This window comes from Leucoraja erinacea, chromosome 27 (genome assembly GCF_028641065.1).
Source record: "Leucoraja erinacea ecotype New England chromosome 27, Leri_hhj_1, whole genome shotgun sequence".
NCBI classification, from domain to species: domain Eukaryota; kingdom Metazoa; phylum Chordata; class Chondrichthyes; order Rajiformes; family Rajidae; genus Leucoraja; species Leucoraja erinaceus.
Window position 1 is genome coordinate 16,242,854 of NC_073403.1, and position 18,321 is coordinate 16,261,174.

At 42.6% G+C, this 18,321-nt stretch overlaps 1 protein-coding gene across 1 annotated transcript in view; it reads left to right on the forward strand.

The window, feature by feature from the left end:
- The window catches only part of rnd2 (Rho family GTPase 2), a 75,430-nt gene that overhangs the window by 36,903 nt on the left and 20,206 nt on the right, over positions 1-18,321 (forward strand). Inside the window, exon 3 of the mRNA XM_055657179.1 lies at positions 15,555-15,664. Within this exon, the coding sequence (XP_055513154.1) occupies positions 15,555-15,664 (110 nt within the window). The remainder of the gene's footprint in view (positions 1-15,554; positions 15,665-18,321) is intronic.

Consider the following 18,321-nt stretch of genomic DNA (forward strand, 5'->3'; position numbering starts at 1 on the left):
GTATTTGACCTTTCCACCCTGGGGAAAAAAGACTTGACTATCTCTCTATGCCGCTCACAATTCTATATGTTTTACCTCGGCCTCTCATAATTGTATATATTTTATCTATGCCTCTCCTCATTATATATATATATATATATATATATATATATATATATATATATATATATATAAGGGCAAGGGGTCACAGCTTAAGGATAAGGGGGAAATCCTTTAAAACCGAGATGAGGAGATCTTTTTTCACACAGAGAGTGGTGAATCTCTGGAACTCTCTGCCACAGAGGGTAGTTGAGGCCAGTTCATTGGCTATATTTAAGAGGGAGTTAGATGTGGCCCTTGTGGCCAAGGGGATCAGAGGGTATGGAGAGAAGGCAGGTACGGGATACTGAGTTGGATGATCAGCCATGATCATATTGAATGGCGGTGCAGGCTCGAAGGGCTGAATGGCCTACTCCTGCACCTAATTTCTATGTTTTCTATATATATTATTGATGCCTCTCATCATTTTATATACTTATCAAATAAACATTGTTAATACACTGTGGTTTACTTTAAATAAAATCAGAGTCAATGCGAAAAGGCGTCTCATTGTGCATTTAAGATTTTCTTTAAGCAGCTCGGTTGAGATGGTATTACGATGAATATTCAAAGGTAATACCTATCTCGTTGTCGTCGACTGGCTTTGTCTGTTGTGCATCTTTCTCTCTACAAGCTGTCCATGGGTTTCCTCGGCAAGGCTGCTTTCTCATGATGTTCAGGTGGTGTATATGTAACAGTCTCACACTCCCAGCGCACTCCACTCCCATTAGGCACTGACAACATGAGCCAAATTAAATCATGTTTTTGGACAGTTGCCAAATGAGAAGATTATTTGGATGTCTCATGGTCTTATTATAGTTTACTCGCCCACACAAATACAACCACGCCTGCACGCAACCACATACATGTACAAACCCACACGCATGTAGTTCTCTCATTTGGCTGTTCAGTTGTATTGTAACTAGACTCGTCTTTCTATTTGTTTCCGAGCCAGTCAGATGGGCCTGTCAGTCAGTGCAATCTGTACCTTTGACAAGTGTCTGTGCCAAGTTTAATATTATCAGGTTTATTCAGAATATTTGTTTTTTTCTCTCATTGTTCACCAAGTAGAAGCAATGGGTTGTGTTTAGTGGTAATGATCCAGCAGCCCTTTGCTTCAATCAGCTGTGAAATCATCAAAACCAGGAGGCAATTTCCAAAGATTGCACACATTGAATTTCACAGCCCTTGAAATCTTTTTAAATATTTCTTTCTTTAAAGAAATGCCTTTGCCGATGGTGCATAAAATCATGTCTCTCAGCCGTGACTGCCTCATTTTGAAGAAAACTGACACAGTGGGACAAGCTCTTTGTTTTATGGAGTGATTGAAAGAGAATACTTTGGTTGAAGTTTGCAATCGGGGCGAGTCGGTCACTTGGTTGGTCTAAGTGAAGGGTAACGGAGAGAGAGCCAGCTATGGGCATTGAGTGCATGTAGCTTCTGCTCAATGATCAGCGTGGGATACCAGGGTCTGATTCTTGCTGGAAAGTGCCTGATGCACTGCATCATTCCCAGCTGCAAAGCCGCATGGGATGAAATTGTCTTCTAAGACTCCCTTTCAATCACCGTCTATGGTTACTGGTCCATGCATTTACTGATGGGTGCCCAGAAACCATAGAGTTGCTGCCATACAGCGCCTGAGATCCGGGTTCGATCCTGACTATGTGTGCTGCCTGTATGGAGTTTGTACATTCTCCTCGTGACCTCATGGGTTTTCTCCAGGAAGCTATGGTTTCCTAACACATTCCAAAGACGTACAGGTTTGTCGGCTGATCATTGGGCCAGTTGATCCATGTTTGTTCCACAAACCTTCATCCACTCTCACTCAACACTAGCTAGCAGCTTGTCCTGTCAGAATGGCAGGCAGTGACTAGTGGGGTATCGCAAGGATGGGTGCTGGGACCGCAGCTATTTACGATATACATCAATGATTTGGATGATTAGATTCAAAGTAACATGAGCAAATTTGCAGATGACACAAAGCTGGGTGGCAGTGTGAACTGTGGGGAGGATGCTATGAGAATGCAGGGTGACTTGGACAGGTTGGGGGAGTGGGCAGATGCATGGCAGATGAAGTTTAATGCGGATAAATGTGAGGTTATCCACTTTGGTAGCAAAAACAGGAAGGCAGATTACTATCTAAATGGCGTCAAGTTGGGAAAAGGGGAAGTACAACGGAATCTGGGGGGGTCCTTGTTCATCAGTCTATGAAAGAAAGCATGCAGGTACAGCAGGCAGTGAAAAAAGCAAATGGCATGTTGGCCTTTATAACAAGAGGAATCAAATATAGGAGCAAAGAGGTCCTTCTGCAGTTGTATAGAGCCCTAGTGAGACCACACCTGGAGTATTATGTGCAGTTTTGGTCCCCTAATTTGAGGAAGGACATTCTTGCTATTGAGGGAGTGCAGTGTAGGTTTACAAGGTTAATTCCCGGGATGGCGGGACTGTCGTATGCTGAGAGAATGGAGCAGCTGGGCTTGTACACTCTGGAGTTTAGAAGGATGAGAGGGTATCTCATTGAAACATATAAGATTGTTAAGGGTTTGGACACGCTAGAGGCAGGAAACATGTTCCTGATGTTGGAGGAGTCCAGAACCAGGGGCCACACTTAAAGAATAAGGAGTAAGCCATTTAGAACGGAGACGAGGAAACATTTTTTCTCACAGAGAGTGGTGAGTCTGTGGAATTCTCTGCCTCAGAGGGCGGTGGAGGCAGGTTCTCTAGATGCTTTCAAGAGAGAGCTAGATAGGGCTCTTAAAAATAGCGGAGTCAGGGGATTTGGGGAGAAGGCAGGAATGGGGTACTGATTGGGGATGATCAGCCATGATCACATTGAATGGCGGTGCTGGCTCGAAGGGCCGAATGGCCTACTCCTGCACCTATTGTCTATTGTCTATTGTCATTCCTTTCTCCATTCTGCACAAGTCCAGCTTTCTCCGAAATGCACTTGCAGGCATGTGCAGCGGATTTAAAACTTACTTCTTTTTTTTTCGGGAGGACTCTGTGTGTTCCTTAATGTTATGGGTTTTGTGTTGTTACTTGTGTCCATTCTGATGTTATTTGGATGATGATTAGCAAGGGTCTGGGGGGGATGGAGGAGGAGGGAAGGTATCTCCACGCTTGCCCACCCAACCCAACGACTGCCCTCCAGGGAGCAGCATCTACGGAGGGAAAGGATCGGTCGAAGATGCTGGTCAACTTGCTGCCTGTTGTTTGATCCAGATTACAGCATCTCCAGTCTTGTGTCTCTCTCTTCATGAGAGACCCTGAGGGAGAAGCAACAGTCTAATCAAGAGAAAGGAAAGTTGGACCCGTTTCTCAGGCCCTGCTTCCTTGATGCTTTTAGAAGCAGGACAGGCAAGGACAGGAGGTCAGACTTCCAGCCAGGGCTGGGAGAGGAAATATCTGCTGCTTTGGTTTAGGGGAACATCCTGCCTCCGTGATCCTTTTAGCTTCAGGTTGGTTATTGTGTACCGAGGTACAGTGAAAAGCTTTGTTCTGCATGCTATCCAAACACATCAGATATACCATACAAAGATACAAGCAGGTCAAACTCAAGTACAATAGGTGTAGCAAAAGGGAAGACAGAGTGCAGCATATTGAGTGCAGAAGATTGAGGGGGGATCTTATCGAAACGTACAACATTCTTAAGGGGTTGGACAGGCTAGATGCAGGAAGATTGAACAAGGGGGTCACAGTTTAAGGATAAAGGGAAAATCTTTTAGGACTGAGATGAGAAAAACATTTTTTACACAGAGAGTGGTGAATCTCTGGAATTCTCTGCCACAGGATGTAGTTGAGGCCAGTCCATTGGCTATGTTTAAGAGGGAGTTAGATGGCTTGTGGCTAAAGGGATCAGGGGGTATGGAGAGAAAGCAGGTACAGGATACTGAATTGGATGATCAGCCATGATCATATTGAATGGCGGTGCAGGCTCGAAGGGCCGAATGGCCTACTCCTAGCACCTATTTTCCATGTTTCTATGTCTATGTTTCTATATAGTTCTCAGCAATGTGGAGCAACAGTTCATTGAACAAAGTCCAATTTCCTCAATGGAGCAGAGCTGAATCGGGCAGTACCCTAGCTGATGGAAGGACCGTTCAGAAGCCCAATGACAAAGAGGGGAAGAAGTTGCTCCTGAGTCTGGTGGTGCGCGCTGTCATGCTTCTGTTCCTTCTGCTAGATGAGAACAGGGAGAAGAAGGATTGACTGAGGTGGAACAAACCTTTGTTTATGTTGGTTGCTTTTCTGAGGCAGCATGAAGATGGATTTCCATGTCTCAATGCTGAGAACCCAGCTTTGGGTCGTATAATGATGGCGAATCTAGCCCCAAGAATGTACATTCCCATGGGATGCGCTCCTCTCGTCTGCCTGTGGGAACCAGTTTGCCTTTGTTAATTTAACCGCAGTCACTTCAACTGCCCCAGCCACAATTTGCATTTATAACTCGGGTTTATTGTGTAAAAGTCTCACTCCAGTCCCAAGGCCATACTTTTGTTTTGGCCAAATCTTAATCTGAGTGAAAACGACAACACATTTTATGGAAGGGGTAGATTTTAAGGAATGCACTAAAGGAGGTGTGTGTGGGGTGTAGATGGGAGGTCGAGGTGAGAAAGTCTGTAGCTCATCAGCTGAGAGACTCAAGAAAATTCTTGCGAAATTCTGTTGAAATCCACCCGTGCAGAGATTCCGTGCAGAACACCAGGGGTCTAAACACAGCGGTCGGTGCAAGTTTTAAAACGAAATACCAGACTCTGAATGGGGAATTAAAACACCGTATTATATCAATGAAGTACCTTACTGGCGTAATTTTGGTCAATAATCCAAAGCAGTAATTATTGACAGCGCCCGGCATTGTTGTTTGTTGTTGGTAAGTGTTGTGAGGTACATTGTGCCATTGTTGCTCGTGGCCTCCGAGACTCTGCAGAGATGCAGCCGGTTTGACAGCAGCTCCAAGCTCTGCCATTGTGCAGCAGAATGCTTTCGCTGGTTGTGGGTTTATTTTGCATTCTGCCGGGCCTCCAGTGCTATTCATGCCCGCCTTCCCACAAAGGGGGCAATTTTACCCATTATTATGCAGTAGGAAGAGTGTTGCTATGGCACGCCACGGAAGAAATCCAACAACTCCACAAGCGGCACAATTCACTCTTAACAATGTTGATGGGTCACATGCGTTTAATTGAATTACTGAAAGTTGAAAAAGTAATGAATTTGCAGACATGAAATATTCAGTTAATTGAAGAATAGCACTCACTCTCTCTCTCTCTGTCTCACTCTCTCTGTCTATCTCCCTCTCTCTCTCTCTGATTCTGTCTCTATCTCTGTCTCTCTCTCAGTCTGTTCTCTCTGTGTCTGTTTTTCTCTCTCACTGTCTCTCTCTCTCTCACTGTCTCTCTCTCTCTCTGTCTCTGGCTCTCTCTCTGTCTCTCTCTCTCTCTCTCGCTCTGCCCGTCTGTCTCTCTCTTACTCTCCCTCTCTCTGTCTGTCTCTTTCTCTCTCGCTCGGTCTCTCTCTCCCTCTCTCTCTCTCTCTCTCTCTCTCTCTCTCTCTCTCTCTCTCTCTCTCTGCCTCTCTCTCTCTCTCTCTTCTCTCTCTGTCTCTCTGTCTCTCTGTCTCTCTGTCTCTCTGTCTCTGTCTCTGTCTCTTTAACTGTCTATCTCTCTCTGCCTGTCTCTCTATCTCTCTCTCACTCACTTCGGTTCCAGTTGTCAGCTCCGCTCTAACATTGGCAAGGAATTGCTGGGAAAAGAGGAGCACTGGTTTGTGCCCTTGGACTGTGGTTCGAGCGTCGGCCTTTTGTTGAACGCCGGGGCCACTGGAGCTGCTACAGTGAGTTGCTCTCGCTGAATGGTTTAGTTATAACCAGCACAGCAGATTAAAATGATCCCTCTCAATCACCGCTTTGTGAGAGGCTCCTGGATCCGCAGTGCGTTGCTGGCACGGCTCGACTTTCTTTGCAAAGTGTCGCACGTTCCCAAAACCACACTGCTACAAACATTGCAAAAAAAAAATCTCAAGCGTTACGGTGGAACAATTGGCATTTTTCTTCCTCCCAGGGAAAAGAAAACAGTTTCATTATTGTAAAGATATCTTTCGCTGAGATAAAGCTCAGTGAATGGAAACGTTTAAAATCCAGTTGGTTTCTTCGCGAGGGTGAATGATTTGACAAGGGTTTGCCAGCCTTGTATGGGCCCGTTACATTACCGAGGACAATGGTTTTTCCAAAAGTGTGTGAAATGTAATAAGAGCGATTCCAATTATTTATTCAGAGGTTTAAACATTCGAAGACTGAACAGGACAAATCACTGTGTGCGGTTTAGTGAACAATGCAAGACATTTGCGCTTGCTTCCAAAGGAGTTTTTTAATTTATCATCCGGAATCCGCAGAGCAGAACTGGGAAATTTGGCCGCTGTTTGGCCTGTGTCGATGAACAGGTTCACAGAATGTTGACTCTGATACTCCTGTTGTTTTCTGTTTCCTTTCATTAGTACGGGTGTCAGAGGTTATGGGGAGAAGGCAGGAGAATGGGGTTAAGAGGGGAAGGTAGATCAGCCTTGATTGAATGGTGTTGCACATTCATCAGGATTTCCATTTCTGATATCTACAATATATAATCCTAAAATATTAATGTCTACAGAAGCAATTTGTCGTGCTCACAGTCCCCACCTCCTCCATCTTCCATCTTTCAGTCTGAAGAAGGCTTCCGACCCGAAACGTCACCTGTTCCTTTTCTCCAGAGATGCTGCCTGACCCGCTGAGTTGCTCCAGCATTTTGTTTGTATCGTCAAGTGTAAACCAGCATCTGCAGTTCTATCCTCCACATTATGTCTGCTCTACTGCAAGAGCTCCTCAAGGTTTGCCAACTTTGAAGAAGTTTTCTATCTTTCAGTCTGAAGAAGGCTTCCAACCCGAAATGTCACCTATTCCTTTTCTGCAAAGATGCTGCCTGACCTGCTGGGTTACTCCAGCATGTTGTGCCTACCTTTGGAATAAACTGGCATCTGCAGTTCCTTCCTACACACTTAGATTACAAATGGCAGGGCTCGACTACAACCTTCCCCGGGGTGCACATGGTGACTGATTAATGCATCTTTGGAGGTGGCCATGTTTTCTGAGTTCAGAGTGCGAACCTGTTGTAATTCTCACTACTGGAACATCTTTAAACTTGCACTTCAGTACTTCAAAGATAAGTAGTGTAGGTTAACCAGTACCTGTAGCATTCCAGTGCAAAGCAGCACCTTCAGTACATCTTTGAAAGTCTGTTTCGCTGGTGTCTCCAATCTGTTTGTGATATGGAAATCATGGCTGTACACAATATTCCAAGTGCAATGAAATCGATTATTGTCTAACATTATTTGCATAATCTAGTTTATCCAAAAGATGCAACAAGCCATTCAATATACATCGACCTTGCATTTCCTGTGTAGGTATTCATATTCAATTTTAGATTAGATTTTGATACTGAAAACTGTGTTTTAATCATGGTCCCAAGCCCTACAAGGGTGGCCTGAAGTCAACATAGAGTGCTGCCTCAAATGCACCCAGTAAAGTTACAGCGTGCTCATGTGGCAGCTCTGTTGTCCATTCGGAAGCTCAGTTCTTCATTTAATTTAGTTATTGTTTACCTTCAATCCTCTGGGACAAACGTGGGACTAGTTTAGATGGGGCATCTTGGCATAGACGTGTTGGGATGTAGGGCCTGCTTCTGAGCTGTTGAATGCTATAACTTCCTGGGCAGTGTGGGAAGAAAATGACATTGTTAAGAAATGCAGTGGCCATTCAACTCCATGAATTTATTCACCATTTAGTTACACTTTGACTCTAATCTGCAGCTGAGATCCATTTAACGTTGCTCCATGTCTCTGCAAATTTTTAATGAATTTTCAGCCTTCTAAGAGAGAAATGTTGCCATTATCCTTGGCGATTCCTAATTTCAATCCTGAATGGGTCTATCTAAGATCATGGTCTCTTGTTATAGAGTACCGTCAGATGAAACAATTGTTCTCTAACCCCATTCAATAAGTTATAGGGACAGAATTAGGCCATTCAGCCCATCATGTCTACTCCGTCATTCAATCATGGCTGATCTATCTTTCCCTCTCAAACCCCATTCTCCTGCCTTCGCCCCATAACCCCTGACACCCACACTAATCAAGAATTGGACCCTTTCCAAGGCCAGTACACCCTTCCTCCAAACTGCTTACAATACTCAAAACATCAACACACTACACTCAAGGGAATACAACCCGGCCTCATAATTGAACTGTCAAGATTGCTCTGCAATTCATTTGTGTCTGCTGAAATCTTCTCCAAAACAGAATGCTGTACTTACAGGGGTCTGACCATGCTGTGACAGAACTGATGCATCACTTCATTGGTTTTATAGTCCAAACCCCTTGAGATAAAGGACAACATTCCATGAGTCAATTTGATTACTTTATGTACCAGTGCACTAGCTTTCAGTGATTTGTGTCCATGGATACGTAAATCCCTTGATCCCCTCAATATCCTTGTTTCCATCAACTCTAACATACGTTCCCGATTCTGTAACCTTGCATTATCCAACATCGCCCCCAATTTGCCTCAGATACGCTCGGTCAATGTCTAGTCAAAGATCTCTAAATGTATGGAAATTAAAAATGCAAAGAACTAATTTTCCAATTGCTGTGGTTACATTATATTTTGTGTGTATATTTTGTATTGTAGCAGATTGCCCTTAAATTTATGTTTATCTTTGACCACATTCAAAGTCATCCTGTATTGAAAGATGAAGAAATTAATTCTCGCTATTTGTTCTAAATACACAATAAGGTTTTGGCAGCACATTGTACTCAGGTTTCAAACTTTGTTTCCATTGAAATCGATGAGATTCTATTTCAATGTGTTTCCATGTTGCGCATTTGGCTTGAGGCTGGGGCCATATTTCTATCTGACCAACCTTACCTTTGGGTGCAAACCATCAATAAAAGCTGCTCAAGTCTGCAGCCATCTGTGAAAATAAAAATATCTGCACAATTGGACCCATTCAACAAAACAACAGGAACACACAACACATCAGCAATATAGCTGCCGTCACACCAGTGTTTTGCTGGAGTCTGCAGTTTTCCTTCATTCCTCTAGATTTCTAGTTATGGAGGTGAAGGTTCTCACATTTATTATGTTTGGTGGACTATAATAAATGCTACATGGGGAAATCTTCCTGGTGCTGACTGTTCTTTTCCGTGGCCAGGGTGAATGCTATAAACTCATCATCCAATGAGTGAGAAATGGTCCCTCTTTTAAAATGCTGACCACAGCAGAATGAAAGACTATTAACATTCCAATCGAGACCTCCAGCATCGTCCTGCAAAGTGGTTGATGCTCCAGAGAGAGCAAATAAAGGTGAACGTCAAGCGAGCAGAGTGTTTGCGCACCAACCTTTCGCCAAACAATAGCTGACTTGCTGAGGTATCGCAGGAAACCTGTGGCTCGCTGACGTTTAACTGATAACCTGTTCGGCTCCTTTGAGGCTACCTCTCGGCTACACACCGTGAAGAACTCTGCAAATAGGCTGGGAGGTCAACCAGAGTTTACATATGACTAGCGGAGCAAGATATAAGGAAAACAATTGGAGGGAAGTTCAGGGGGTGGCAAAGTCACCCAACAAGTTATGTGGCAGGTAGGACTTCCTTTTCACATTTGCAAAGTACCTGGATGTATTGAAGTTACCTTTGACCCTCAGGGATATGGAGTTTAGTCCCACTCCAAACACTTGTGCACCTTAGTTTAGGTTTAGTTTAGTTTTCGTTTAGTTTAGTTTAGTTTATTATCACGTGTACCAAGGTACAATGGAAAACCTTTTGTTATGTGCTAACCAGTCAGTGGAAAGACTACATAATTACAATTGAGCTGTCCACACCGTACAGATACATCATAAAGTGAATAACGTTTAGTGCGAGATAAAGTACAGTAAAGTCCAATTAAAGATAGTCCAAGGAGGTGGATGGTAGCTCAGGACCGCTCATTATTGGTGGTAAGATGGTTCAGTTGCCTGATCACTGCTGGGAAGAAACTGTCTCTGAATCTGGAGGTGTGCATTCTTACACTTCTGTATCTCTTGCCTGATGGGAGAGGTGAGAAGAGGGAGTGATACTCCTCCTGGATTATGCTGGTGGCCTTGCCGAGGCAGTGTGAAGCTTAGATGGATCTGTACTGAGGCTGAGAGTGGTATGTACTGAAGGAGTGCTGCCCTGTCAGCGATGCGTTGGATTTACTTTAGATTTTGCATTTAACTGAATCTGTGACTGCTCTGTCAGATGGTGCCATTGTGAAAGAAAGCAGTGGAGTTATCCCTGGTGTCTTAACCAAGGATCACTGGAACCAGATGATCTGGTAATGTTAGAAACAAGGAACTGCAGATGTTTGTTTACAACAACAAAAAAGAAAACAAGTGCTGGAGTAACTCGGCGGGCCAGGCAGCATTTCTAGGGGAACATGGGTAAGTGGCGTGTCAGGTCAGAGTCAGAGTCTGAAGAAGGGTCCTGGCCCGAACCATCACCTAATTGAGTAGAGCTTGGGTTTAGTTTATTGTCATGTGTTCTGAGGTGTAGTGAAAAGATTTTGCAGTGTGTTAGCAAGTCAGCGGAAAGACTGTGCACAATTCCAATCATGCCCTCCACAGCGTACAATTACACGATAAAGGGTATAACGTGGATAGCGTTTAGTGCAAGATAAAGTCTGATCAATGATAGTCCGAGGGTCTCCAATGAGGTAAATGGTAGCTCAGGACTGCTCTCTAGTTGGTGGGATGGTTCGGTTGCCTGTTAGCAACCTATCCATGTTCTCCAGTGATGCTGCCTGACCCGCTGAGTTACTGCATCACTTTGTGTCTTGATCTGGTAATGTTGCTGTTTGTGCATTTACTTTTTGGGTACGAAGTGCTTTCAGATAAGCTAAGAGTGCCATAGAAATGCACATTGTTCTTTCTTTTATTTCCGTTCATCCACTGACTTTGAATGAGTGATATTCAGCAACGATTCTTTCTGAAAGAAGTTTAACAAAAGAATAAAACCCGCAAGGCAGATGCTGCAATATGGCTAACATTAGCATCGTTCCCCATTAGCATATTGTGAATATATTAATTCATCACCCATTGAAATCAAATGTCGCATAGAGCATATGCATTTGTTTAATCATTAACGGTATGGGGGAAAAAAACGACTCCCAACAATATCACATCATGAATTCTTGCCTTCGGCTCATTTTATTTCAATCTGTTCCTTTAACAGAGACTTTCCTCGCCCCAATGAAGGGAGGAATATGATATTGGGGTAGCAATGATGGTGGTCATTTCATTCGCAGTCTTTTCAACCAGCACAATGTTGTTCTGTATTTGATTGTTGTTGGAATGGCTTAATTGTTGTTACAGCTCTCGTTTTCAATAATAATTAAAAATACAATTCAAGACGGTTTCCTCTCAGCAACCATCAGGCTCCGGAATACTGCACAATGCTATGCACAACAATAATAATAATAATAATAATAATAATAATAACAATAATAATATATTTTATTGTCATTGCGCATAAGTGCAACGAGATTTGGGTATGCAGCTTCCATCCGACATCATAACTCAAGTAACTACTAAAATTTAGATTTAGATACCCCGAGAACATGGTTTGTACAAAGAACATTACAACAGTAAAATAGTCAAAAGAGACTAAAGTGCAGATGTGTCTGTGTGACGTGACCATCTGAGGGAGGCAGTCCGTGGGGGTGGGGGGCACTCAGCAGGGCCGGTTCACAGCAGCTATAGCTCTGGGAAAGAAGCTGGAGGTGAAGGCCAATAACTATGATCTACAGTAGACTGTGTCTTTGGCCGCACTAAAGACTTTGATCTTATAGTTACCGAGTATTTTGGTTATTAATTTATCATTTTATTAGTGTATATTTATCTGTGGGTTTAAACTTGCGTTTACGGGCATGTTAAGCTGCAGCAAGTAAGAAATTCATTGTTCCATTGCCGGTACAAATGGCAATTCAACACTCTCGTCTCTTGATGCACACAGTTTCTCAGAGGTGTACATTCTTCTGCAAATGGTGATGTTGCTCGTGAAAGAAAACCTGGAATTGGACATCTTTCCCGCCTCGCTCCGCTCCCAACAGTACAGAAATCTCTTGCTTTGTTAAAAATGCAAACTCATCCATTCTGAATGAACCAATTCAATCAACTTTAGCTCTTGTTACATGTTTACAGATGCAGAAAATCAGTACTTAAAGGGTTGATTGAAATAAAATCTACTGTTAATGTTTTTTTTAGATTGTAAAGTACCCATGGAAATATATTTACCTGCAATCCTATTATACCTGCCACTGCCTTGGTTTTGGAATTAATTAATCACCCTATGCATACATATATTTTCTTCACAGCCTCTCAAACAAGATTGTCTTTATTTATGTGTAGCTGCCGAACATATATATCTTGCTAGTTTTTAGGTAATATGGCATGTGCCCAAGTTCTAATTCCACTAAAACCTCAACAAATTGCTAATACGGTAGAAATTGTATTGGATCTCTGCATCTTGTATGACGTTTTAAAATATAATTAAGACAACAAGCAATGGATGAACAAGCAACCTTGATCTTTGATGCAGACATGAAATATTCCGATCTTTTCTCTCTCTTTTTAAAAAAAAAGCAAATTATTTACTTAAAAAAAAAAAGTACCAGTTCCACTAAGATGTAGATTTGAAGCCAAAACATTTGGGTATGCCGTGTGCATATTTTTGCATCCGTTGTGAAATTAATCATTGTCATTCACCACTCCTCCACCCCACCCCCAGCACCTGAAATCCTACAGTAACTAAACGCCCAGTGTGTGACAATGTCAGTGCAGTTTTTAGTTCTAGTGAAGTGGAATTACTTCATGATTGCTCCTGCCCGATATGCTTCTCCAACGCTCAAACTCAGCGTAGTACTTCAGATTTGTGCTAGCACAAGATTCTGAGCAGACTCAGTGGGCCGAAGGGCCTGTTTCTACACTGTATCTCTAAAGTCTGAATTAAAGGTCTACTGAGGAGTCACCAGCTTTAGTGGTCCGATCTCAGACCTGAGAAAGAGGCGTTTTGGCCCTATCCTGTTGACAATGCCGAAAGTAAATTCTTAAGAAAAGGCTTGGATTCTCTTGTATCTCCCTTCTGTTTAAAGTAGTCTGCACTGCTAATCTGCCTTTTTCAACCAAGCATTGCTTAAGACCCAAGATGTAAAAGCAAAAAAAAATTTCCCCGGAAGTCAAGAGTATTTAATTGTCATATGTACTGGCAACAGAATGATGAAATGAGTATTTGGTGGAGTTTAAGTACATAAACAGTTAATAGATCAATATTGCTGAAACTGCGCAATGCAAGTCGTATGATGCAATCAGATTGACTAAATATTTCCAAATATATATAGCTGTATTTCCAAATATTTATCTATAAATTTCCAAAGGCTGCTCTGCTGGAAGGTCATCATGAGTTACTTGAGCATTTTGTGTCTATCTTCGGTGTAAACCAGCAGTCCCTTCCTACACATGAACTCTGTTTGCAGTAATTGTTTTTGTTTTTAGTCCGTATTGTGTTTTTTCTAACCCTCCTGCAATGGAACTCCTCAAATCATTTCCCTTCACTTGCCAATTCACCATTCATTTGGATTTTGGATAACACGACTAGATCTAAAATCATCTTGGACTTTGCAATCCAGTTGGACTGACAGCTCGGACAGATATATCTAAAGTTACCCAAAGATAGACAACATACAGTATGTCAAAGCTGGAGTTTTCCCTCTCTGCTGCTGCCTATTAACCTGTCCAACCCCAGTCTCCTATTGACTGAATCTCATAAAAATCTGATGTATTTTTGCACCAGGATCATTCGCATGTCAGTTTATCCAGCAAACTTGGTGTCAGTTGAATCCATAATAGATTTGTTTTGAGACGATTTCCAATATCCTGTGATTCTGTGTAAATAGCAAGTTATCCGCAACTGACCTGTTTGTGACAGTCTTCACAAGCTATTGTCAACAGTAGCCTCAAGATGAATAACGTAGCCTTATTTTTTACTCCACAAGTTTAATGGTTTTGAGGCAGCCATTCTTCATGGGGTGCAATAAATTGGAGGCAAAAATCTTTCTAATTGCATGAAATTGTTCAAAAACATGACATCTTAATACGTGTTGTTTGATAAGCAAAATTAGTTTAATCCACTGGTAATAATAGCAAAGATGGAAGGTTTGTACATAGTTCAGCAAGGCATCATGTTAGCTCTGAACATTGTCTTCATCTTTTTAATCTTTTGATCGTGGATCAATGGTAGCAGGTTGAGACTCCCTTTGCATTACAGTACATTCATTTCTCACTCCTTTGTCTATTTGGATCAATTTCACTGAATGGCAATTTCTGAATTATCTGAACTGGAGGATACCAAGTTATAATGAAGGCTCTACACCACAGAACTGGAGAATACTGTAGTCTCCAAGTCACTGCCTCCTCTTTTTGTTCCTTGTATTTTAGAGTCTAATGCCCCTGTCCCACTTAGGAAACCTGAACGGAAACCTCTGGAGACTTTGCGCCCCACCCAAGGTTTCCGTGCGGTTCCCGGAGGTTGAAGGTGGTTGCCAGAGGTTACAGGTAGTGGAAGCAGGTAGGGAGACTGACAAAAACCTCCGGGTGACCAAAACAGAACACATTACTACAAGGGCGGCACGGTGGCACGGTGGCGCAGCGGTAGAGTTGCTGCCCTACTGCGCCAGAGACCTGGGTTCGATCTGACTACCGGTGCTGTCTGTACAGAGTTTGCACGTTCTTCCCATGACCTGCATGGGTTTTCCCCTGATCTGGTTTCCTCCTACACCCCAAAGACATACAGGTTTGTAAGTTAATTGGCTTGGTAAAATAGTAAATTTTCCTTAGCGTGGATAGTGTTGGTGTGGGGTTTGTTGGACGTTGGACAATAAAAGGCTATCTATCTATCTATCTATCTACGGTGCGGACTCAGTGGGCTGAAGGGCCTGCTTCCGCGCTGTATCTCTAAACTAGACTAAAGTGCGACCTTAACAACGCCTTGTACTTGAATTTAAGTCTGTTGGTATTTCCTAAGATTACTGTTTGCCACAATAATGCTTCAAATGTCTTGGTTATTAGATTCTTGGCTGAGGTCACCGGATTAATTTTGTTTGTCTGGAAGTTGGATTATGGATTTTCTTGCACTAGAAGTTCAATTTCAATGAAAAAGTCAGGTTTAAAGAGGTGCACTCACCCGAGCATGAAGCTCTTTGACAAACGATATGCTCAGCAGTTTTCTGTTTTGCTGTTGTCTGTATCCTGCTGTGAAATCTCTCCTGTTTAATGCGTTTGTTTTATTAAGAACCTGTATGCCGCTTAGTCATGACAGGGCCTGCATGAAATAACTTGCCGTTTACATCCCGTTTTGACATCTTTGCTTTCTTTTGTCTCCTCCAGGATCGGCATATTATGACAATGTTCGCCCGTTGGCCTACCCTGACTCGGATGCCGTGCTAATCTGCTTTGACATCAGCCGTCCGGAGACCCTAGACAGTGTTTTAAAGAAGGTTGGTGCCTGCCTGTAGCTGTCTGAAGGAAGCAGACAAGTTGGGTTGGACTTGGCTGGAAGGCAGAAATTACTTAGTAATTTAGTTTAGTTTAGAGATACAGCACCACAAGGCCGATCGGCCCACTGAGTCCACGCCGACCAGCGATCCCCACCCATTAACACTATCCTACATATACAAGGGACAATTTAAAAAAGATATATATATATATATATATATACCAAGCCAATTAATCTACAAACCTGCACGTCTTTGGAGTGTGGGAAGAAACCAAAGTTCTTGGAGAAAACCCACGCGGTCACGGGGAGAACGTACAAACTCCATCCAAGCTGCACCGGTACCCGGGATCGAACCTGGGACTCTGGTGCTGTAAGCGTTCGCAAGGCTCCAACTCTATTGCCACGCCACCGTGCCACCGACTTCTTGTCAATATTTTAGCAACATTAATTTGCACATTTTTGAGTGTTTTTCCTGTCCATGCTACCGTTATCTAGATTTGAATATAAGGAATATGTGCACTAACAAGTTTGTCGAAGTGGTAAACCCACTTACCTAATCAAACAAGGTGACCAAATTATTTCTACCGGGTAGTTCACAAAGTGCTGGAGGAACTCAGCGGGTCAGGCAGTAACTCAGGAGAACGTGGATAGGTGACGGTTCGGGTTGCGACCCTCCTTCAGACTTTCCTTTGTAAAACCAGCATCTACGGTTCCTTGTTTCTAAATTTCTACAGTGTAGTCTTTAACATGTGGCTTTTGAGCAGTCTCTTGCTAGTAATGTGAAGCATAGAAAGTGCATATCTTGGGGGGGAATAGGGATGTTGTAGATCTCATATTGGAGTACTTTAGTGAAGGGCAGCACAGAAGTACAAGCACGATGGAACAAGTGACAAGTAAAAACCCGATAGAAGCACATAAAATTAAGATGCATCCTTCTCCGAGGATCCTACAGTGCTTCTACGCAGCGGCAGTGGAAAGCATCTTGTCCGGGAACATTACCATCTGGTTTGGGAAGTGACAAGTAAAAACCCGATAGAAGCACATAAAATTAAGAACAGGAGGTGCAACTCCAGAGCAAACAAAATCATGAGAGACCTCTTCCACCCCTGCAACGGACTGTTCCAGCCGCTACGGTCAGGTAAACGCCTCCGTTGCCATGCAGTGAGAACGGAGAGGTTGAGAAGGAGTTTCTTCCCAGAGGCAATTCGGACTGTAAACGCCTATCTCACCAGGGACTAACTCTACAGAACGTTTTTCCTTCTATTATTTATTATGTAAAAGAATATGTGTGTTATGATTGTGTTTATAATTTGTTTGGTTGTTCTGTTGTTTGTCTTTTGCACAAAAGTCCGCGAGCATTGCCACTTTCATTTCACTGCACATCTCGTATGTGTATGTGACAAATAAACTTGACTTGACTTGACTTGACTCGATAGAGTAGAAAAAAAAAACCTTTTTCCCAGGGTGGAAATATCAATGACTTGAGGGCAAAGGTTTCAGGTGAGTGGGGCAACATTTAAAAGAGATGTGCAGGGGGCCTGGAACGTGGTGCTAAAGGTGGTGAAGGCGGTGAAGGTGGTGATGGTGATGAATGAAGACAGGTATGGCAGTGGTAATGGAGAGGTTTTTAGACAGGCACATAGATATGCAGAGAATGTAGGGATATGGATCACATGCAGGCAGAAGAGATTAGCTTAACCTGGTGTCATGTTCAGCACAGATATTGTGGGCTGAAGGGCCTGTTCCTGTTCTGTACTATTTGATGTTACCACTATCGTTTTGCGATTAAAATGTTTTTTTTTAAGTAACATCTTAAAACTTAAAAGTGCTTTCTTTCCTGAAAGATTGGTTGCATCTGTGCATATGAATAAACGTGCGAGAAAATGTGATCATATCATTCTGGAACCCATCAAAAATAAAGTCCGCAAGTATCGTTGAACTTTACCCTTGATGCCCGAACATATTTTGAGTCCCGAACTTTAACTTTGAATTAAATGTTGCAATGTTAATTTTGGGCAGTGCTACAAATAGGAAATAATTCCAGCCCGAGGGAACGCTGTATCTGTGGAGGTGCTGTCATTTAGATTGAGATGATAAAACAGGACTTTATGAAAATTAATGTCTGAACACAATTCACAAAAGAACATTTAAAAATTGGTACCTGGTGGAAAAGATTGAGAAATAATACTTAAGAAAGAGCATTTCAAGCTGTAATATGTCCGTATCTCTGTGACTTGTTTTTTTATAGGGTCATGTTGTGAACTTTTTATAGTACTCTCCATTTCAAGTCCACAGTTTCCTTGGCATTCAAATGTGTCAGTCATAGCTTTAATAAGGAGTAAAATCTCTAAAGGCTAGAAACGAGAAAATGCTGCTTTCTGACAAAAGGTCAGATCTGAAATGTTAATTTTTCTTCCTACAGTTGTGCCCTGATCGATGTGTTTCTGATACTTGTTGTTCTGCTCACAGTTGTGATCATGTTCAACGGATGTTATTTTGTGTAGGAAGGAACTGCAGATATTGGTTTAACACCAAAGATACACACAAAATGCTAGAGCAACTCGGCGGGTCAGGCAGCATCTCTGGAGAGAAGGAATAGATGACTTTTCGGGTCAAGACCCTTCTTCATACACAATAGAAATGAAAGATCTAAAGAGG